The sequence below is a fragment of the Arachis hypogaea genome, chromosome 7, assembly GCF_003086295.3.
Source record: "Arachis hypogaea cultivar Tifrunner chromosome 7, arahy.Tifrunner.gnm2.J5K5, whole genome shotgun sequence".
Classification (NCBI taxonomy): domain Eukaryota; kingdom Viridiplantae; phylum Streptophyta; class Magnoliopsida; order Fabales; family Fabaceae; genus Arachis; species Arachis hypogaea.
The window spans coordinates 76749853-76774370 of NC_092042.1; the positions used below are offsets into that span (position 1 = coordinate 76749853).

Consider the following 24518-nt stretch of genomic DNA (forward strand, 5'->3'; position numbering starts at 1 on the left):
AGCGGCCAGTGACGGCAACCTCTGGTCGATGGAGGAAAGTGGGAGGAAGGTGGGGATAATTGAGTGAATTTTGAATTGCTGATTATGAGTGGGTGTAATTTAGGGTTACATTCAGAAATTTGAGTATTTTTTTATCGTTACTATTATTATGTTTTTTTGTGTGTACATTATTATTATTATTATTATTATTATTATTATTATTATTATTATTATTATTATTATTATTATTATCTCTATTTTTTTCTTGGTCATGTAATTATTTTCTCTCCTTGAGGCCGTAAAAATTTTGCGAACTACTTTAATGTGATAACAAAAAAGCCCAACAAACAGATCACTTTCATTAGAGTTAATTTGCATTGAGCTAATTATGTCATGAAACGGGACAACTCCAGAGGCACTACTAACTCTATTCAGTCAATGTCTCCGGCAAAACTATGCCAAAGACATAGGTCACGAAACAATACTATTCACGTCACTTTCATCACCTAAAGAAGTAAAATTCTTCATCACCGTATCATTCACCTCATAATAATGGTAACTCTAACAATAACAAACCTCAATACATTCAAATTTACCTATGTTAACGATAAACTTTTGCAGGTATGGTACCTTGAACTTCCTCAAGAAGTTTGATTATATATGCCTTATACAAAAATGTGAAATGCTCTAGGAGGCGACCAGGCTTTGTTACTACGGGCAATAGCTGAACTAATGGAGTTATATCGGCCAGAGATAAATCTCGCACCATTTCGGGTCGGCATATATTGTCGTAAGTTACTAAGAAAAAAGTGCCACGTATCAGAAGTATCTCCCTCCACAATGGCAAATGCAATAGGCACAATATTGTTTTGACTGTCCTGTGAAACTCTAACCAACAGATAACTCTTATATTTTTCATATAAGTGAGTCTCATCTACCTGGATAAGTGGTTTGCGATGTTTGAATGTTCTAATGAAAGGGTAATAACTTTAGAAGACTCGATGTAATATCCGGATATCAAGTCATCGCCCTGGTGATGAGCGGATATTTTATACGCTTTTTGGCATCATTTTCATATAGTTTTCATTGTGTTTTGTTTAAGTTTTATTTTGTTTTCATAGGTTTTAGTGCAAAATTTATATTTTTGGATTCTACTTTGAGTTTGTGTATTTTTTTACTGCAATTGAGGAGCTTGAGCAAAAGTCTGATTTAGAGACAGAGAAAGGACTGCAGATGCTGTCAGAATCTGACCTCCATGCACTCGAAGGAGCTTTTCTGGAGTTACAAAAGTTCAAATGGTGCGCTCTTAACGGATATGGAAAGCTAACATCCAAAGATTTCCAGAAAATATATAATAGTCCATACTTTGCTTTAGAAATGAAGACCCAAAACTGGCATGCAACGCCAGCCACCTACCCTATTCCTGGCGTTGGACGCCCAAAAGGGAGCAGCTGGAGTCCAACGCCCAAAAGAGAGTTCCAAGCCAGTGTTCAACACCCCTAAGGAGTCCCAGCACGTGGAGACACCCTTGGCTCAGCCCAAACACTCACCAAGTGGGTCTGGAAAGTGAATATTTGCACTACAAAACTAGTTTATCTTATTTTTGTAATTCTTAGTTTGCAGATTAGTATATATAGACAAGAGTTCACCCTTGTTAGAGGACTCTTACCCACTTTTACGTTTTACATTACCTTTTGTAAGCTATGAGTCACTAACCTCCTAAGGTTAAGGTTAGGAACTCTGCTGATTCTTATGAATTAATAATATCACTATTTCACTTCAATCTATGCTTGATTCTATTCTAAGATGTATCTTCGTTCTTCATCCTAATGGGTTGGGAGTGTAACTTGACCGTCATCCTAATTCCACATGGGTTCTTGTGAGTCCTTGACGGGATAGTACTGAACTACAAGCTTGATTATACATCTCTTAGACGGCTAATCCAAGGCTTCATTGGGGACTTCTCGAGACATCACTTCAGCCGAGGTGCGGGGCAATTAGGGCCTTTTTTGGTATAGGCTAGAACCCAAGAAGCAGCATTCTCTGATCTGGAAGATCTGACCTTGTCTATGACATTTTGAGTAGGATCACCAAGGAAATGGACTGTTAGAGCTTCACCTCCATTCAGATTGGATGACCACTGACCCAGCGTTTGATCTAAAGTAGAGGAGATTAATGACTGCTGACCCGACATTAATCATATACAGCTAGCCATGGAATGAATCAATCAGAAGTTGGAGTAGATGGTGAGAAAAGTTGATCCAGAAGGAAGAAGCATCTCTAAAGCCTTAACTATTCTCAGACCATTGATTTTACACCTATCTAGTAACGTTTTATTTATTTATCTGTTTTATGCATTTTCTCGTGACAACTATATTTTCTATTCGTCTGACTAAGATCTGTAAGATAACCATTGCTTGCTCAACCAACAATATCTGTGGGATCGACCCTTACTCACTTGAGGTATTACTTGGACAACCCGGTATACTTGCCCGTCTATCTGTGCGAAACGTGTGGAGCCAATTTCGTGCACCACCCGGTATGTAGGCATAATTTCAAAATGGATGGTTGCTGATGGCTCCTTGTGATACATTGTCTCAAACCATATGGGCAAAGCTTCGTATTTTGCTTCCCAACCTCCAAAAAAATTTTTCACTGACTTTTGTTTTGCTAACCATACTTTGCGAGAACTGATAGTGTAATTAAACTTCAACTGTACTTTTACAATGACTGATTTCACATTTATAAAGGGATCAACCTCTACCAATGGCTTTATTTCTTCTGTAATTGTGTTGGAATCTAGCTTCGAATGGTCCTGAGAAAAGATAGCTCTGGTACAAATGTGACTACTATTGTACCTCCTTATAACCCAACAGTACTTTCTACGAATCATGCTAACCCTGATTAGCCAATCATAGCCTATGACTTATTGTATACATTTGACATAAAATGTCATCGGTTTTGACTCATACACCTGGTAATCTACACTTCTGTGGATGGTATAATCTTTCATCGCCATAATGACAACTTCTCTGTAACTGAATTCCATTCCCACGACAAATTCACCGTCCACCACAACAGAAAATTCTGCTACAACAACACCACGAAATAAATATTTAATAAATCAGTATTAAATAAGTAAAATTAAAATTTAAATCTATTTATAAATAATAAATCATAAATAAATATTTATGAATTTATATTTCTAAAATAAATAAAAAGCATACATTATAAATATTTAATAAATAAATATAAATATATACATTATTCCTAATCAAGTAATTACCTCAAATATAACTAGAAAATTATTCAGACTTAGTAAGGTAATTATCTTAAATTTAACCAAATAAATACGTAAATAAATGCTAATTAGTTATATTTCCACATGTCACATAAGTAATTAATCAATTTACAACCTAAAGAATAAAAAAATTTTAATCTCTCATACAAATATCCAAATTACATACCTGCATTATATTCAAAAAATTTCGGTGCATGTATGGACTCCAAATCCAATGCGGGCATGAAAGATGGCTCCTCAAACGGATGTTGGTTTGCTAATGCATTTGTCATATCCGCGACATCTGCTCCCATAGTGTCATCAGCTTGATCTTCGTATCTAATTGGATCAATGACCTCATAGTTGCTTTCAAACTTCTCCTTGCTATCATTATTGTAATCTTCCCATTTGATATGTCGGTCAGCTTCAGATTGTTTGAACTCCACATACAACTCAATGAACGACATCTAAAAGCAAGTTTCAATATACATTAAAAACATCTTTTGCATGCTCGCTTCATTAGTTATATATTTGGTTTGAAATTGAATGAATCCACCAAATACTGATATAGGATACTTGTATAAAATACATGGCACTCTCCTTGATATATATGAATCTATCTTCTCACAAATTACATCTTTTAATTCTTCAGATAAGAGTCTGAATGAAATAACAATATCCAAGTATTTTCACATACAAATTTCACTCCTTTCAAATATTTGTAACAAAATCTGACCAAGATAATATACTTTTAACATAACTCTATCATTCATTATTTTTTACTCACATTTAAGGCACTCTAGCTCATTGTAATTCTTTGAAGCAACAGAAGAGAGATCAGAGTATGATAGAGGAGGAGAGTTTTAAACAACTAAAAGGAGACGAAGAAGAAGAATTCTACCAAGTGCGTTAGCGTGGGGCCTATATATAACCATACAAATCGAATGGTCCGATTGCATTTCAGCATTTAAGTTTTTTTTAACATTATAAATCGGCCGATTTGATTTGGTCTTTGTCGAAATAAAAAAATTAAAACAATGAAATCTGAACTACCGATTTGAGTACTACAGAATTTGAAATTTTCTTCCTCCAAACAAATCGAACCGTTTGACTTATATCCATCTTCAGTGCCAAAAAAATCGAATGGTTTAATTTCTTCTCTGCAAATTTAAAAAAAAGCAGCCGCCACATCAATATACAACACAACCCACATCCACATGCATAACACACAAATAATATTCTTATGAAAAAAATTAGCCACACAATTAACGTGATAAATATATACAGAAGCAGAGCTTTTATCGGGACAATGGGCCTGGGGCCATGGCTGCTTAAATATTCTATAAAAAAAACTATTATCACTTGTTTCAAAATGTATAAATATTATTGAGTTAGTTTTTATTCTTCTTGTAAGTATTACACAACGCTGTATGATGCAAATTATTTTTTATATTGGGATGAGAACAATATTTTTTATAATAATGGATTATAAGGGTGTTAATTTTAAATATGGCACTATTTAATTTAAAGTGTAGAATTAGATTCTCTAATTTTTTTGAGAGCAAAAATCGGACTCTTCAATTTTTTGGACCTTCTAATTTGTGAACTTTAAAAAAGAATCACAAAAAACAAAATACACATTCCAAGTTGATATTAAAAAATTTTCATAAAATCTCCTTATAAAGTAATCAGGCTTACTGATTACATATTTTCATACCAAAACAAACACACACATACAAAGCCAATAGAATTGGATTGCACACACTCCTCTTCCATAATAAAAACTTTTAACCTGCTCTATGATATAAATTCAATTTTTGTTACAACTATCTCTTCATGTTTTTTCTTCTTTCAATGTCATCAGATCTCATTTTTTCTATTTTTATTTATTTATATATTTATTTTATATTATAATTATAGCAAATATTTCTTAAGTTTATCATTAGAAAGACAAACTAACTATTTTAAATTATAAAAATTTCACTAAATAAAATCCAACTATGAAATAATAAATAATATAAACAAATAATTTTATACTATTTTAATATTTTATAATACAAAATTATTTTTCAACTAAACTATAAAAAAGATAAAATATTTTCATATTATTTATTAGATAAGTAATATATATAAGTTTTATTGAAATAAGTTTAAGTTTTTAATATTCTATCTTATTGTTAAAATATGTTGCACAACAAAATAAGTGGTATCATAGAATTAAATAAAAATAAATGTTAGATTTTAAACAATCCTATAATTATGAATTTATAATGATTGAAAAATATAAAAATTGACATATTTAGTTTAAATATAAACACTTTTTACATAATTTACATAGTTATATATTTGGCTCTCGAGAATTTTTTTCAAGATCTGACATTGAATATACGCATATTTGGTTTACAGGATAAATGAAATAAGTAACAAAATTTTGTTCATGAGAAAATAATATTTACACATAATTTTGTTAGGCCAGAATACTTAGGTAACATTTAGTGCGGGGTATTAGGATTGGTATTAAGGGATTGAGACTTAGTATTATATTTAGTGGTCAGAGATTGAAATTAAAATTTTAGTCCTGAGATACAAAATTTTAGTCCCTTTAGTACCTTAAAAAAGTCGGGATACAGAGACTAAAATTTCTAAGATGAGAAATGAAATTTAACTAATAATTTCTTTTGAAAATACTCTCGATTTAAATTAATAATTTCAAGTTTATTCTTATTCAGTTTTTCTCATCTCCTAGTTGAAGAAGCATCATCGTCGTCCCGGTACCCAAGACCACCATCAAAGAATCAGACTTGAGGCTGCTGCGTTGTTGCTGTTGCTAGGACCACCACAATCTTGTCGTCGTACTCACTGTCGTCGTCTTCTATCACCTGCAACCAACACAAGAAATAGATTAAACAAAAATGCCAATTTTCCTTACCCACCCTCTGACCTACCACGTTTCATTCCTCAGCCTCACCCATTCACTCTCCATATTCTCCCTCCTCCTTGCCTCATTGGGACACTCACCACAGCGGTCACAAAACAACGATAACCAACGAAGGTCATCACTCCTCTTGTCGATTCCCCTACGTCATCTCCACACCGCCAGTATCTGCTTCCTCCACCATCTGTACCTCTGCCTCCTCTGTCTTAGCTTGTTGAACCCTGTGCTCGTGCGGTCTCCTCTCCCCACCTCACGGTGTAACACCCTAACTATCACAAGTCACGCTTCCGGCTGCGCCACTCTGATGGCTCGGATATTACAACGACTCTTATACTATTTAATTACTAAAATATTCGCCTGTTTAAAACTTTAAACCGCAATACCGTTCCAAAATACATTTGTTATGAAACGTACATCCATACATACAATACAACTTACAAAAACTCACAAAGAGTACATACATATGTATATATATATTAAATAGTTTTACAAGCATCAACCAATACAATTTCTATCCCTCTTACAGAATGTATAAAGATAAAGGCGAGGGAACAATAATCAATAACTAAAGCAATACAAAACATCACGACAACAACTAGGTAAACTCTTCGTGACTTCAGCGTCCATATCCTGAAAATGGAAATTTGTAGGGAGGGTGAGAACATCATCCTCGAAAGGGTTTTCAGTAGAGGATTTTTTAGAATTACTATAATAGGATACGCGAGATAAAATCAATTCAGTGATTACTAACCGCCTTATGCATCTTTTCAAAAGCAAAGGTTTACTATCAAGAAAAATCTGAAATCTTTTCTGAAAAAGGAAATTGTTCATTTAAAATAATATTCAAAAACATTTCAAAAGGTCTATCTATGCTGAACCAAATTAGTCATTCATACTTTTCCAAACCAGAACATCAACCAGACATGGCCTTCGGCCCACCTCATGATCAACCACGACTCTAGGCCCAGACAACACAAACAACAACCAATCACCATAGTCCAACAGAGTCTTAGTCGCAAACACAAATAGGGAGGTCCAAGTACAAACAAACAGTTACTACAAGTAGAACAATTAGCAGTTAATCACAAGTAATCACAAAGGAAAACCAAGTACAAATGCAAACCCAAATAATGTCACATAGATGCATATGATGCATGCCTGTCATAGTGGCTGATGATATCATCTGTCGGTTATAAAAGCAACGCGACAAGTCCTGGTAGCTAACTATTGGACTATCCCTCTGTCGTGCATCCCCAACTCGAGATATTCACAATCATAAATCATAATTCATATCCAACACCATCACTGGTGTATATTCACGGGGACGAGCTCATCCGAAACTTTCACAGTATCCAGCCACACTTACGACATAGGGTCAGCAGAGTATCGAGTCTCAACCTGGAGCACGTGGTGGCTAGCCACTGCTTCTACCCAGGAAAACTCGTATCTCAGATAATTGGAAGTGCGACAATCACAATATCAATAACTCAGCATATATGCATTTATTCTCAGCCATAAATCAACATTCATCTCAGCCTTCCGGCTTAAATTCATGATTCATTGTCAGCCCTCTGGCTCATAACATATTCCACAATTAGCCATAATTCATTATCATACACAGGCAGTCCGGCTTATAACAAAATAGCACTTCCACCATCCAACATCATCAAATTCATAAAATCATCATTCAAGCCATAATTCACTTTTCCTTAATTCAATTTACTTTGAAATTGAAAATCAATTCTTTCCAGCCTTAGATTTAAAATCTCCATTTCACAAAACTTTTCAGGCTCATAGCCACTTTTCCTCAAATGTAACTTTCTCTTTTCTAAAACAAAGTCACCCTCAGTATCATATTTCCAAAATTCCAAAACCAGGCCAAATCAAAATCTCCTTTGAAAGATTCAAAATCATTCATCCTAATATAGGATTCGATGATAAAATTTCTCAGCCGAGTCTCAAGACTTTAGGGAAGGACAACCTATCTCAATTTCTTAAAAATTCATTGAAATTCCTAAAATCATAGATCCTTGGTTTTAGCAAATAAAAACAGAGTTTATTATAAAACCGGATCATATAAAGTCACAAGTCTCAACCCAATCCAAAGTCAAAATTCACTTGAAACAGAACCGATTCATTTAAATTAAAACCATTTTCAGGTTCCTCCTTAAAACCAATTCTCTGACTTCTTCCAAAAGGTCACAAACGCAATTATTTAGTCAAAGTCAATTTTTTTTAAAATCACTAAAAGCTCCTCTGAACGAAATCTTTAAGTCTAACCAAAAGCAAAAGTCCTTTTTATATTAAAACCAATATTAGAACATAATACTTTCCTTCAATGATTCAAATGGTAAAATAATTCATTTCTAAATAAATCGAACTCAAGGCATATAGTTTACTTAAATAAATTAAGCTCGAAAATATAAATATTTTCTTAATAAATCAAATAATACAATTTCTCAAATCCAAACTTTTCTAAATAACTTTTCAAACAAAGTCTAGGATTTTTATAGAAATTTCGGCAACATCTCCCCTAAAACTTGGACTTTGCCACCTGGTTCGGGTCCCAACTAAACCATCCAACAATCTTTTTCAACAGTCCAAAATCCAAAATCAATTCAAAAGCAAGCTAAATCTAACATTCATCTCATTTTCATATCTCAAGGAAACTGTTTCAAAATCAAATCGTTATCAACCGATTAAACTCATTTCCAAAACTTCAAAGAAACAGTTCAGCAACAACCCATTTATCAAAACCAAACAATAATCAGAAGTCGTCGCAAGATCAATCTTTATCAACTGATTGAACACATTTCCAAAACTTTAAAGAGACAATTCAGCAACAATCCATTTATCAAAACCAAACAATAACCCAATCAAACATATAATCATATTCATCTAAAGTAGTCCAACAATACATAAGACTGGTACAATCACTAAAAGTATATAATTCTCACACTAGTATCCATTTATAGCAATTCTAGATATAAAATAGCTTTTTAGAAAATCCCCTACCTCAATACGCAAAGCCATAAACCCAAACGCGACACAGGAACCTTCTCTCTCAACCCGAAATCACTGACAACCGTAACCTCAGCTCTAAGCCACTTTCGCAGTAACCACAGCAACTCTAATTGCAACATACAACAACCGAAACTCAATCTTAGAGCAATTAACGCTGCAAAACTTCAGCGTATGTTAACAAAGCAGCAATTAATGGACTCTTCAAAACAAAAACGTTTATCGTACTCGAGGGAACCAAGTAGCGGCAGCATCAGAGGCGGTTCTGACAACACCAACGCCATAGCCGGTGACTAGAACGACGGCAGCTCGCGATAAACTCCTAGCACAACCAGCCTTAGCAACAACTCTCATGGCAATGGAGAAATTAACGGATAAAGAAGCTGAAGCAGGGCTAGAGCTTACCAACACCGAGGACTCAGCGGCTGTTTTCGGCGATAGATGCGGACGGCAGAAGCAGCTAGAAGCTTTAGCGGTGGTCTCGAAAGTCACAGAACCACTCCCAGCGGTCAGAATCACAGAAACGCAGCTCCCTTCTTCGGCAGCGACACCTATGGCGGCATGAACCCTTTTCTGACGGCGGCAGTTCCGACGGGGGCGGCGCCGGTGACGCTAGCACGGCTGGGCACGGTGGTTGAACCCCAACTCAGCCTCAGGTCTCTTTGTCTCTCCTCTGCTCTCGATCTCTCTCCCTCTGGCTCGACCATAAGCGACGACGACGACTCCACGGCGGGAACGACGACGGCGTGGGTACACTAGCGGCGGTGATGGGCTCCACGGCGTCTCCCTCTCGCGCGTCCTCTGTGCGCGACCCAACGGTGGCAGATCGACAATAACGAGCTCCTCTAGCTCGCGTCCGGCAGCTGCTCCCTCGAACCCTCCTCTAGACTCGGCTCGACAGTAATGGCTCCACAGCGACGGCGAGCTCATGGTAGGCGTGACGCTCTTCTTCCTCTTCGATCAGACGGCGACGTGATGGTGGTGCAGCCCAGTACGCCGGCACGACCTTCTTTCTCTCCTCTTCCCCTTATCTGCGGCCCCTTCCCCTTTTCCCATTCTCCTTTCTATTTTCTTTCTTTCCTTTTTCAGATAACTGTGTGTGTGTGTGTGTGTGTGTGTTTAGGATAGGGGTGGCGGCTGCTGCTGCTACTATCGTCAATAGTAGGTGTTGTGTGTGTAGCTAGAGTTGGCTTTTGGAAAAGGGAAAATGTGGATTTAATTAAGGTTAGGACCAAGGTTGCGAGAACCGGACCGGTCAATAAACCGGTGAGGTTACTGGTTCAATGGTTTATTGGTTCGATCAGGGTTTAACCGGGGTTCAACCGATTTAATTAAATATTAAGTAAAATTATTAAAAAACTTAAAATAATCTTAAGTATATAAATTCAATAATTTCTAACTTAATAAAATTTAATATTTCACATAATAAATTATCCATTACTATGCACCAAACAGTAACAATAATTCTTCCTTTTCAGTACCAACACAGATAGTGCCTCATGCCTATGACTCAGCCTTTGCCTCTCTTCAATTCCAATATCCATGGCCTTTAGCCTTTGAAGGGTTTCCAGAAGATAGAGCTGCAAGTGCTTCTAAGAGCCATAGCCAAGCAGAGAAAAGAAGAAGGGACAGGATCAATGCACAGCTTGCAACTCTTAGAAAACTGATTCCTAAGTCTGATAAGGTAATATTGTTTTTCAAAATTCATATTCCAATATTGTCATAGACATAGTTAGTTACTTCTCTCCTTTTTGGCAAAGCATATTGTTTACTTTTACTTCTATCAGTTATGCTATTCAGAGTTTAGATTTTCTTTTTCACCCCTTGATTCTAGCAAGAAAATCGAAATTACTTACCTTAGGAAAATGACATGATATGCAAGGTATCCTTAGTTTATGCTATTAATAGCTTTAATAGGTTCCATGATAGAACTTAAAGCATTTGAATTCTACTTCATCAACCTTGATAGATAGAAAACCAGAGAAGTTATACATGTTTTTGTTTTCTAGACTGCATAAATTCCATAAATGATTATGCTTTCAAAATCAATTCAACTAAAAGTGTAAGAGTAATATAAGTTCAACTTTGAATTATGCCGGAATGAATACTACAAAAGCAGAATCAAATTAATTAAGTTTTGTTGCGGATGCAGATGGACAAGGCTGCATTACTAGGGAATGTAGTATATCATGTGAAGGATCTAAAGCGAAAAGCGATGGATGTGAGCAAAAGCATCATAGTTCCAAGTGAAATTGATGAAGTAACAATAATAGAGTGTGACCCTGATCAAGATGAAAGCTATGCTAAAGTGAAGATACTGAAGCACAACATTGTAATTTCAGTTTGTTGTGATGATAGACCTGAACTTTTCAGTGAACTCATTCAAGTCCTAAAAGGGTTGAGGCTCATAAATCAAGATCATAACATATTCAGAAGCAGCAAACAGCTAACAGAAGTAGCAAAACAGAAGCAGCAAAACATACTCAAAATAAAAAACATCAGAAAATCAGAATCCAAAATCAAGAAGGCAGCATAGAACAGGCGAGCTCACAGAACCTCAGAAAATCAAAATCCAAAATCAAGAAGGCAGCATAGAGGAGATAGGAACAGAGTCTTACCAGCGAATGAGGAGGCGGGCTCGGCCGGTGGTGCTCGCGGCTACTGTGGATGGTTGTAGGTGGCGAATGAGGAGGCGGGCTAGGTGAGGAGGCGGGCTAGGTGACGTTCGGCGACGAGGAGGCGGGCTCAGCCGGTGGTGGTCGCGGCTGTTGTGGATGGTTGTGGGTGGCGAATGAGGAGGCGGGCTAGGTGACTTTCGGCGACGAGGAGGCGGGCTCGGCCGGTGGTGGTCGCGGTTGCTGTGAGTGGCTTTGGGTGGCACTCGTGGCCTTTGTGGGTGAATGGAGGCTGGCGCCGAATGCACTTGGGGAGGGGAAGAAAGGGGAGAATGGGGGGTTACTCAGATTAGGGTTAGTGCTTTGGGACTTTCGCGTATGCCTTTCTTTTTTTTTTAAAAAAAGCCAAAACGACGTCGTTTGGCTAGTGAAGTTGCAAACCACTAAACCGCCAAAAAACCGGACGGTTCTTTTAGTTTGCCGGTTAACCGCCGGTTCGACCGGTTTTTCCACCGATTTTTTACCAAGCGGTTTTTCACCTTATCCAGACTGGCTAGGTAACCGGTTTCCGGTTTTTCCGATTGAACCGGCCGGTCCGGTCCGGTTTTCAGAACCATGGTTAGGACTAGCTTAGTAATTTCAAATAAAAATAGAAACAATATGGTAATTGAAACCCAAATTAAATCCAACACTAATTATATATAGAAAATACTATTTATTCATCAATTTTACAAATTATTTTCAATAAAATGTTCAAATCCGATAATTAGAGATAATATAGTTAATTTCTCTATTTTCCAAAACAGCAGTATTAATATTTGAGAATATTAATTATTTAGTCCAAATCATGTGAAATTCCTATTATTTCATAACTGCCAACTTTATAATTTAAATATAAAAAATAATCCAATAATTATAAAATTGGATAATAATATTAGTTTATTTCAAATTCAATTAATCAAAACTTGTTTTAATTATCTTTAATAAAATAATTTCTGAAGTTAAATTTATAAATAACTATATGATTTGAGACTTGATCATAACAAGACTTTACACAAAAGTTCTGAGTCTTATATTCTACTCACCTTATAAAAGTTTTTGTCCTCGAAAATTAAAGTAATACATAAGACAATACATAGTCTTAGTACTTTTAGATACTTCTAGAAAAGTAAGAAATCTTAGTATCTATATATATATAAATGTTCAAATACCGAATAACCATAAGATTTAAATATAGGGATAAGTATGGTGTAAAGCAGAAGATACCAGCTAGGCTCGATGCAAAAGGTCACATGATCTCAAGACTATACAAAAACTTGAGGTAACAAAATTGGGTGCAAATCAAGATAGGCATTCACAAAATAAAGCGGTAATTAAGGTGATCAAAGGCTACAAGAACAGGTTAATATTAAAACAACGACTATATCGTTCACTGACAATTCTCGTATCCACTTCAGAACTTCAACTTCCCAACTCCATCAAACACTTTACAATCCCCATAGCCAATCATAAGCCTAATTGACTAAATTGGGTGAATTAATATGTTTGAGCGTTGGTTGATGTTTTTGTTGAGTAATGGGAGGGTTAATTGAAATGGAAGTGGTGATTTGGGTTTGGATAGTTATGAAATGATTGAGAATTGATAAATGAGGGTTGAGGATGCCTAGGAATGGTTTGGAGGGGTTTTGAAATGAAATTACTTGAGAATGTGCAAAATGACATTATGCAGAAAATTGGGATAAAAACATATTTTTAACCAATTTCGACGGACCATAACTTAGCGATCGGAGTTCGGATTTGGGAAGGTCGTGGGTTCGTCCCGCTTGCGTATGGATTTGGCACCTGCACCGAACAAGGACGGTGGTTCCAACCTGCTTGTTTCGTGATTACGGTGTGATGTCATGGGAATGGTGGTTCGTCCCGTCCATGGTAAGGACGGTGGTGTTATCCCGCTTACAAATTGGGGAGGTTGAGGATTCCCTCCGGTTATATATATATATATATATATATATATATATATATATATATATATATATATATATATATATATATATGTGTGAATGGGCTATGATGAATTATGAAAATGATCATTGATTAATTATCTGGGTAAGATATAAGGATTATAGTTTGTCCCGCTTGCTCCGCGTTAAACGGTTAAACACCTACTTGGGTAAGATGCAAGGATCGTGACTTTGTCTCACTTGCTCCGGGTTAAGCAGGTAAGATACAAGGATTGTAGTTAGGTCCCACTTGCTACGTGTTGTAGTGTTCCATATCCAGGTTAGCTACCAGATGTGTGTTGGGTCTGGCATTATAATCGACAAGTGAGCTTATGGACAGTAGGACAAGCATGTATCATATGCATTTGTTTACTATTGTTTGCTTGTGCACATATATTTTGTTTTGCCTAATTGATGAGTCTTGTCTAACTGTTATTTATGAAAACTGCTCTCTATTTGTGATTGCTTTGTATTGTGTATTATCTGTGATTGATTCTGTTGAGACTGACTATTGATAATGTGTTGATACTAATAAGACTATTGATACTTCTATGAGACTATTGAGATTATTAAGACTTATGAGACTGAAAACATTGATAGAGATGGCTATTTAGTATTGACGAGACTAGTAATGGAAAGAGTACAATTACTTTAAAAGATTTAACCCTGTATTAATTATTATTTTGTGATTGAAATTACTGTACTGAATAATTGGATATTTGGAGTAATCCTGAGATTATATTGAAATATAATTGAGACTAGTAATAGTTACAGAGTTGAGAATTTAGCAAAATGACCTTGTTGGAATTGGTTGAACCCTAGGCTTGAACTTATGAGTTTGGAGACTAGGATTGCCTAGCAGGTTCATGTAATTTTATATAGTCTCTATTTGGAATTATTACCCTACTAAGAACCTTCGGGTTCTCAGCCATCATGGAGTTTTTGTTTTTAAGATACAGGATGTGATGCATCTCGTTGAGAGTGCATGACTTGTGGGTGAAGCAAAAAAGACTTTACTTTTGAAGTTATTTTGTTATGCAGTACTTTTTTCGCTTTTAAAATATTGTATTGTATATTTTTCTCGTAGAGATTTTATTTTAGAGAAACACGATATATTTGTACTCTTCTGGTTTGTATTATGTTTTAGCCAGTCTTTTTTTCACAAGTCGAGACTAGTTATTATTATTATTATGTATATTATTCAGAATCTTGTGTGTGTGTGTGTGTATATATATATATATATATATATATATATATATATATATATATATATATATATACTTTTCTTTTAGGTGTTGTAATATCTCACTACCTTTGATTTACGACTTAATCGTAAAGGTCTGTGAGTGTTACATTTATTTTGTTTTTATTTTTTTAATTAACAAGGATAATTTAGTAATTTTAATTTTTTCGGTCTCTATATTTATCTTAAATCAAAGAAGATATTAAGATATAATTCAATCTTGTATACTTTATATCTAACATAATATAGAGAGTTAAATTTTTCAAGTCAATTTTTTCAAAAGAAAATTTTATTCTGAATGACCACATTTTTTTAAAACATAAAAAATCTAAAGATCAAATTTCATTTTTAATTTTTTGTGTATCTTTTAAATATTTATTTATTTAACTATTGCGACAAAAATTTAGATCAAATAAATAAGTCATTTATTAAATATAAAATTTTTTTGTTACTTACAAAAATATTATATTGATTCTTTTTTTCGTATTTTAAAATTATTCAAAAATTGTTTTATCGATAATATGTTTTAAAAATCTTTTTATCAGTAGCTAAATCTTTTGGACATTAAATTAGCAGTTAACCCTTGAAAATATGTTTAAAATGGAAGAATAACTCCTGCATTAAAAAAAGTTAGAATGTCAACAAAAGTAGAGTATAATATCTTTAAATATCGTAAGATGCCCATTTTTATTATACCAAATTGATCATCTACTTATATCGATCTAATTATATTATATAAAAAAGTTGATACTAACTTATCATAGAATGAGTTATTCTTCACATACAAGCATTTTTTCATATAAGTTATACAAGTCATTTATATTTACGCGATTTTTACGTTTTTCTACGTGTCTCTTTCTTTTTCTTCTTCTTCTTTCTCTGTGCCTCTTCTTCTTCTTCTTTTTAATTTTTCTCTCGTTATCGTCGTCGTCAACACCATCTCTTCCTCCTTCTTTTTTCATTGAAAGTTCTTCTCCTCTTTTCGTTTTCTCTTTCTCCTTCATCATCAGTTATCTCTTTGTTGAAGATAATAAATAATTCAGGTTCAAATTACATTTGAACCAGACAAAATTGATTATTATTTTGAATCCAAGGCTAAGGTGTGGTTCAATTTAGAAGAAAAAATATAGCATTAGAAAAAAAAATTTCTGCAGCAAATTTGAGTGTAGTCTGAAGATATTTGGGTATAACACGAAGATATTTGAGTGTATTTCAAGAATTTTCGGGTGTATTTTTATTCTGATAAATTTTACATAATTCAAAACTCTTCCTCTTCTTCCTTCTTATCTTCTACTGTTTCTTTTTTTTATCATCATCACCATCTTCTTTTTTTTTCTTATTCATCTTTTTTTTTATTTTACCTTCTCAAGTTCCTTCTTGTTTTACTCTATTAATAAGAATAAAAACAAAAAAATCAAACAAAAAAGAAGAAGAAACACATAATACTGCAACATTACTTGAAAGATGATGAACTTACATTCATTTAACTAAAATAAAGAAAGAAATAAGAAAAAAAGAAAAAAACGCAGCATTAGAGAAAATATTTTTCTGTATTTGCAGCAAATTTGGGTGTAACACGAAGATATTTGGGTGTAATACGAAGATATTTGGATGTATTTTAATAATTTTTCGATGTATTTTTATTCTGATAAGTTCTGCATAATTCAAAACTCTTCCTCTTCCTCCTTCTCATCTACTGTTTCTTCTTTTTTTTTATCATCATCACAATCTTTTTCTTCTTTTTTTTCTTATTCATCTTTTCTTTTTTATTTTACCTTCTCAAGTTTCTTCTTGTTTTACTCTCTTAACAAGAATAAAAACAAAAAAATCAAACAAAGAAGAAAAAGAAACACATAATGCTGCAAAATTACTTGAAAGAGGATGAACTTACATTTATTTAACTAAAAGAAAGAAAGAAATAAGGAAAAAAAGAAGAAAAAATGCAGCATTAGAGAAAATATTTTTCTGTATTTGCAGCAAATTTGGGTGTAACACGAAGATATTTACGTGTAATATAAAGATATTTGGGTGTATTTTAACAATTTTTGGTGTATTTTTATTCTGATAAGTTTTACATAATTCAAAACTCTTCCGCTTCCTCCTCTTCATCTTCTACTGCCTCTTCATCTTCTACTACTTCTTCTTCCTCATCTTCTTATTCTGTTTCCTTATAATTCTTCTTGGGAGAAAAAATCAAACAAAGAAGAAAAAAATACATAATATTGCAAAATCAATAGAAAGAGAAGGAGGAAAAAAATGCAACAACAACAATGGTAATAAAAAAACAACGATGAAGATGAAACACGCAAAGAAAAAAAAGGAGAAACACAAAGAAAAAGGAGAAGAAGAAGAAGAAAGAGGAGGAGAAGGAGGAGAAAAAGAAACGTGAAAAAGAAGTGTCGTGCGTGTTATCACACTTCAGTGAATAAATGTTATTTTTATTAGATTTGACCCAACTTATAAAATTTGTAAGCCAAAAAGACTTAGTATATTACGCATAAGAGATAAGTTTATACAATACTGTTTTTTCGTAATTGTATCATGTAAGCAATTTTACGTAGTTGGCACTAATTAACCAAAAGCTTATGCAATATAAAGATATATAATTAGATATATACATCATAACGACACAAAGAGTACGAATCATTACTCAATTGAATAAAAAAGTAACAACAATGCTAGGGAACCAACTCTATATAAGCCAAGAATCAGTCAACTGATAAACCAGAGGCACCGGTAACTTTAACTGGATGTTGCTATTGATAGGCACACAGATGTTTCTTTTTCTTGTAAATTGAATGATTTTGGATATGATTTCTATGTTTCATGTGTTATGCATTGATAAAACATAATTAATTATATGGAACTAACTAATTAATGATCAAAGCATCTGTTCCGTGATTCTCTCCTATCATTAACGTATCTTCCCTCATGTTTTAAATGTGGTCAACAATAATTTAAAAAACAAATTAAAACTAATTATAATTAATTATGTTGTTCCATTCTTGGCTGATTATTAGTTGGTTCCATATACTTTTCCAAAAAATAATGGTTAAAAGTAACTATCATCTACAGTTAAACTGTGATAATAATAGTAATAACTTTTAGTTACAAATATAAAGAGTACATACTTTCTCTTCATTAAAACATTATTTATAGTGCTCATTAAAACTAGAATTCTTACATTAGCAATATTTCTTTAAAAGGATTATAGATACCAATTTCACCAATACTAATATTATTAGATAATAATAACACGAGTCAAAACTTCAAGGAAAAAGGAGTATAAACAAATCCAACCTAAAAAAAAACATAAAAATGTAGAGCAAAAAAGATATTAATAAATACAAATAAATCAATATTTAAGAAAGAAACCAACATCAAAACAACATATAAGAGGAGAAAAAACAAGAGAAAAAACAATACATAAAAAACTAAATATGTAAACAAAACCAAAGGCGAAAACTGAAAACAACAAATAAAGATATGATTGTGTATCTACAATATCAAAAAATAATGTCTTAAAAGTTAATAAATTTATATTCCTAAAAAAATAAAATGTCCATTTGCCTTTGAATTTTCTTAAATAATTATATTAAACTGCATACAAAATGCTAAATTACTGTTCTGTACAATATTTGTTACAAACTTATTTTTAAGTATAACATTAATCTATATATTATCTAATAATCAATTTTTAAATATCACACACAAGTAAAAATATAAACGAAACATATGAGAGAAGGTGTGAGCAGGAGCGAGAGGGCGGCGGCGCAAGGGGGTCAACGTGGGATGCACAAGGATGCTAAGGCACCGTCAGAAGGTCATTCACATGAAGTAAGAGGTGCAGGGAAGGAGGTGGGTGAAGGAGGAAGCAAGGGTGGGGGGAGACTAGCCACGCAAGGGGCTTTCGGAAGCAAGGTATCCTTCAGAGACAAGGTTGTTAGGGTTTCGACACCTAAACCCTTGGTTATTGATGAATCTCTGAAGGGAAATTGTCTTGCTGTGGTTGAGGGAGGCAATGGGAGAAGGACTTAAGTGACCTTTTCTAAGGAAGGAAGGAAGGTTCTTGCTGAACCCTACAAAAACTCCATTGTTGTGAAGGTTCTTGGCAAGCATGTTAGTTACACTGCTTTATGTCATAGACTACGCTTTATTTGGAGGCTTAAGGGAGGATATGAAATTTTGGATGTTGGTAATGACTACTTCTTGGTGAAATTCGATCTTTTGGAAGATCGAGAGAAGGTTCTCCTTAGAGGCCCGTGGATGATCGACGGCTTTTATTTGGCAGTTAAACCCTGGTCTTTTGAGTTCCATCCGGTGGAAGAATCCTTTGGTTCCACTCTTGTGTAGGTTCGTTTCAATGGGCTGAAGATCCTTTATTACCAGGAAAAGGCCATGCAACGTATTGCGTCGGCGGTAGACAAACCGATTAAGGTGGATGTTGCGACAAAAGAGGCAGAGAGGGGAAAATTTGCCCGTGCATGCATCCTCATCGATTTAGGAGTGCCGATGATTGATGAGATTGAAGGGGATGATGTTATTTACAAAGTGGATTATGAACATCTTGAATTGATTTGTGAGAAGTGCAGGTGTTACGGTCATGTTGCAGTTGATTGCAATAAGGTCAATGACGTTAAAGCGGTGGAGGAAGATTTCTCTTTGCCGAAAAATGATAACCAGCACGTTGACTCTGCAGAGACGGAGCAGCGGCAAGATGCTTTCATTTTTGGAAAGTCTTCAATTGCTGAAAAAAATCAGGGATATCCAAAGTCAGCGCCTGGTAAGGTGCATGAGGAGTTAGGAGATGATTATGCAACTAATCAGGAGGAGGCAATTGGGGCGTGGATTAAGGTGGTTCAGAAAAAAGGAAAGGTTTTAAGAAACGTGGACAATAATCCTAAATCTCAAGGGCCCAAGAACAATAGGCCCAACACAAAAAAACATGTGGTGGTAGCTAATCTCTCAAAAAGGCCAATGAAATATGGGCATTCCTTCTCAAGCAAGTCTAATAATCAGTTAAAGAGCAATAACACCAAAAACCTTTCTCCTTCACACGAGGGAACAGTGGCAGGAACAAGCGGAAGTAAATTAGATACTCCCTTTTTGCATTATAACAGAAAGCGTCTAAGGCCACGCTTCCTTCAGAACTCACCATAAGATGTGGGAGCTAAGGAGCAGGATGAAAGGAATCAGAAGTTTTTTAGGCCCAATGTTGGAAAGGAAAAGGAGATTGCCGAGAAAAAAGTGCCTGAGCAATAAAGCAGGTAGCATAATTTTCCTAATTTTACTATTTATTGCTATGAATAATGAAAACATAAGCATTTTAGCGTGGATGTGAGAGGGGCATATAGTAAATTAGCCCGCGTGCACTTTAGGGAGATATTGAAGATTCATCATATATCCGACCTTCTTTATTGTTATTGAGACTTATATAGTCTTTGATAAGATGAAATCTTTTTTAGAGAAGCTCGGGTATAGTAGTGTTGGCATCTCTGAGGTTAGGGGCTAGAGTGGGGGAATCTGGGTGCTGGTACAGGAGTCTTGGAAGAAAAGTAGAATTCTGGATATCACTGAGCATTGTGTCTCCTTCGAAGTGGTAAAGGGGTCTAATGTGTGGGTGTGTAGTGCTATTTATGCCCATCCTCAGGTACAATATAGAAGAACCCTTTGGGAATATCTTGAAAAGTTCTCTGCTTTTATTTCCTGCCCTTTGATTGCTCTTGGAGACTTCAATGAAGTTCTCGTCTCGACGGATGTGAAAGGGGGTGCCTTCAACGCTAACAGATCTCTTGCTTTTGCAACTGCCATGGATAGTTGCGGACTTATGGATATGGGTACGAAGGGAAGGAAGTTCACTTGGCACAGAAGAGTTAAGGGGGGCTTGGATGTAGCAAAAAAATTGGATAGGGCATTCCTTAATGAAGATTGGCGTCTGCTATATCCTGAGGCTTTTTGCGAAATTTTGGGAAGGTATCACTATGATCATTCACCTATCTTGGTCATGTGTAATCCTGCCGGTATGAACAAGAGGAAGAGAAACCATCCTTTCATATTCCAAGCGGCGTGGACCACCCATCCCCTCATCCGTGAAGTGGTTCATAGGCCTGGGACTCTAGGTCTCCGGATGTATCTAAAAACCTGACTGCTGTGAAAAGAAGTGCTCAAAAATTTAATTCAGATGTTTTTGGCAACATCTTTGTTACAAAAAGAGAGCTTGAGCAGAATATTAACAGAGTCCAAATTTTTTTGGAGTCTTGTGATGACCCTAGTTTGAGGGAAGAAGAAAAACGACTTCAACAAGAGCTAAATTATGTCCTCTTAAGAGAGGAAATTTACTAGTACCAAAAATCTAGAAAAAAATGGGTCAAGTTCAGAGACAAAAATACTAGTTTCTTTCACCTCCAAATCATTGTCAGAAGGAAAAGAAATAAAATCCATAGCCTTATGTTAGAAGATGGAACTTGGTCAAATGACGAGGACTCCCTTAAAGAGGAAGCTAATAATTTTTTCCAAAGACTTTTTTGTTCTAGAGAGGAAGTGGATTTTGGTGTTCTTAACGGGGTTCTCCTACCGTAACTTAGTCAAGAGGCTTGCAAGTTTCTCTCTGAACTAGTTTCTATTGAGGAGGTAAGGAACACTGTTATGCAGATGAACTCCTTCAAGGCACCTGGACCAGATGGCTTCCAAGCTATTTTCTTTAAGGAGTATTGGAACGTAGTGAAGGGATGTTTGGAAGATTGTGTGTAAAGCTTTCGCCGGTGAAGTCTTAGATGCTTCCTTTTATGAGACTCTTATTGTTCTTATCCCGAAAGTGGACAAGCCGATGGTCATGAAAGAATTTAGGCCTATAAGCCTATGTAATGTCATATACCAAATTTTAACTAAGGTCCTTGTTAATCGCTTTCGCCCTTTCCTTGCGGAGGTCATTGGTCCCCTTCAAAGGGGATTTATCCCGGGGAGAGGAACGAATGAGAATATCATTATTGCGCAAGAGATCCTTAATTTTATGCACAAGACCAAGTCCAAGAAAGGTACTATGACTTTCAAAATTGATTTAGAGAAGGCATATGATAGGGTAGATTGGAGATTTCTTCAACATACTCTTACTAGTTTTGGCTTCCGTCAGAACATAACTAGCCTAATCATGAGGTGTGTTTTCTCTTCTTCTCTTTCAATCCTATGGAATGGCGAGAGATTACAAAATTTTAATCCTCAAAGAGGGCTAAAACAAGGTGACCCTCTATCTCTGTATCTCTTCGTTATGTGTATGGAACGATTGGCGTGCCTTATCTCTCATTATGTGTCTAATGGATATTGGGTCCCTGTTGCCATCTCCAAAGGGGGACTTAGGATTTCACATCTTATGTTTGCTGACGACCGTCTCCTTTTCTACAAAGCAACAAGGTTGCAGGTTGAAATGGTTATGTAGATTCTTGAACTCTTTACAAAGGCATCTGAATTGAAAGTTAATCTGGCCAAATCAAAGGCTCAATGCTCTAAGAACATCACTCAACGGAGGAAGGAGGTCTTGTCAAGGGTTTCTCAGATTCACTTAACTCAGAACATAGGCAGATATTTGGGAGTAAACATTGGTCACGATAGAGCGGCAAAAAAGACGGTGGAAGAGGTTATTGACAAGGTCCAAAGGAGGCTAGCTAGCTGGAAAGGTAGGCTACTTAACAAGGCAGGAAGGTTATGTTTTGTTAAGTCAATGTTGACTTCCATTCCAGTGTATAATATGCAAGTAGCCTTTTTCCCCTCTTATGCTTGTGAAAAAATTGATTCGATGATGAAACAATTTCTTTGGAAGGGTCAGACTGATGGGAGGGGACTACCCCTCGTGAATTGGACTAAGGTTGTCACTCCGAGAAAACACGGAGGCCTAGGGGTGAGGGACTTTAGGTGTGCAAACATTGCCCTTCTAGGAAAGCTTGTTTGGCAACTTCTTCACTACAAAGAAAAACTATGGGTACAACTCTTAACCAAGAAGTATCTGGCTGCTGGGAAAGGTTTTGTGGAGGTTATTGGGGCTTTCTATGTTTGGAAAAGTGTGATTAAAGCATTCAATAGCTTGAAAGAGGGCTTTGTGTGGTGCTGTGGTACTTTGGATCAATCCTTATGGTTTGATCAATGGTCTTCTTTGGGTAAGCTTGCAGACTTAATTCCTTACATTCATATAAATGACCTCCACCTTTCTCTAGATGATGTTATTTCAATGGTCGATGGGATATTAGGAATCTCTATCCACATCTTCTCATCATATCCGTTCGTCCCTAATTGAGTTGCCTGTTTCTGGTAACAACCACTATGGCCCAGGGTGGGTTTGGACTGCTGCCACAACAAAGGAGTATTCTTCTAGAAGTGGATATCTTTGGTTGGCAAAAAGAAAATTCCAATGGGATGAAAGCGAATACTGGAATTAGATATGGAAGCCTTTCATCCCGGAGAAGATCAAATTCTTGCTCTGACTTTCTCTTCACAATGTTGTCCCTACTGACGCGCTCTGGTTCAAGCGCAAGTTAACACTTAGTGATATTTGTAAGAGGTGTGGTGATCATTCGGAATCAATTCTGCATTATTTTAGAGATTGCGATAGGGCCAAAGCTGTTTGAAATATCATCGACCCTTCGTTCATCGAGACTAAAGGTTCGTCCGATTTAGCTCCTTGGCTCAAACAGGGCATATCTAGTATGGGCTGCCTCTTCGCATCTGAAATTTGGTGGATATGGAGGCATCGATGTCATGAGGCTTTCAACCTGGATGAAGTTTGGTCCGATAAGAAAGTGGTGATCCTAGTTAGAAATATGAGCTTTGATCTTAGAAACCTTTATTACAACTGGACTATCTATTCAGATATTGAAAGGAAATTTAAGTGGGAGCCTCCACCCAATGGCACTTTCAAGGTCAACTGTGATGCGAGTCTTCTTCAGTGAGTCCAGTGAGCTAGTTTTGGTTGTTCTGAGGGATGATAGAAGAAGATGGGTGTTGGGTTGTTCAGGTGCTCTTCCTTTCTAGTCTGTTTATCGTTGTGAGCTGCTGGTCTCTTGGCAGGGGCTGATGTTAGCCTGGGAAACTGGTTGTCAGAGGGTTATTTGTGAAACGGACTCGCTCGATACTTACCTTGTGTTGAGTAACATCATCGACCACACAACACATGAGGTGAAGGATATTGTGTTAAAACTTAAAACTCCAAGATCTTTTGTCCAAAGACTGGGAGGTCCAGTTTCATCTGATTCGAAAGGAAGCTAATAGTGTCGCTGATTAGTTGGCTAAATCTGGAGCAAGAAATGATTCAGCTCGTGTTTCTTGGATCAAACCTAGTGCAGATTTGGAGCAAATCCTAGTGCAAGAGGCAACTGATTCTAGCTAGTTTGGCTTGGCTTGTTTTTTGATATTTTCAATCACCAAAAAAAATAATATCACACAATACCTATAAACAAAT

The 24518-nt window shown here is 35.6% G+C and overlaps 2 protein-coding genes across 2 annotated transcripts; both read left to right on the forward strand.

Moving 5' to 3' along the window:
* Positions 1-10650: 10650 nt before the first annotated feature.
* LOC112701622 (transcription factor bHLH51-like) lies at positions 10651-11751 on the forward strand (the record flags this gene model as incomplete). Its single annotated transcript, XM_025752362.1, has 2 exons — positions 10651-10899; positions 11368-11751. Coding segments are annotated over 2 exons (633 nt in total), but the record flags the coding sequence as incomplete, so codon positions are not given.
* Positions 11752-21899: 10148 nt separating this feature from the next.
* On the forward strand, positions 21900-24325 carry LOC140174412 (uncharacterized). The gene is made up of 5 exons (XM_072198863.1): positions 21900-22151; positions 22506-23220; positions 23661-23722; positions 23930-24028; positions 24128-24325. The coding sequence occupies exons 1-5, from the start codon at positions 21900-21902 to the stop codon at positions 24323-24325; spliced, it is 1326 nt and encodes a 441-aa protein (XP_072054964.1).
* Positions 24326-24518: the final 193 nt, after the last annotated feature.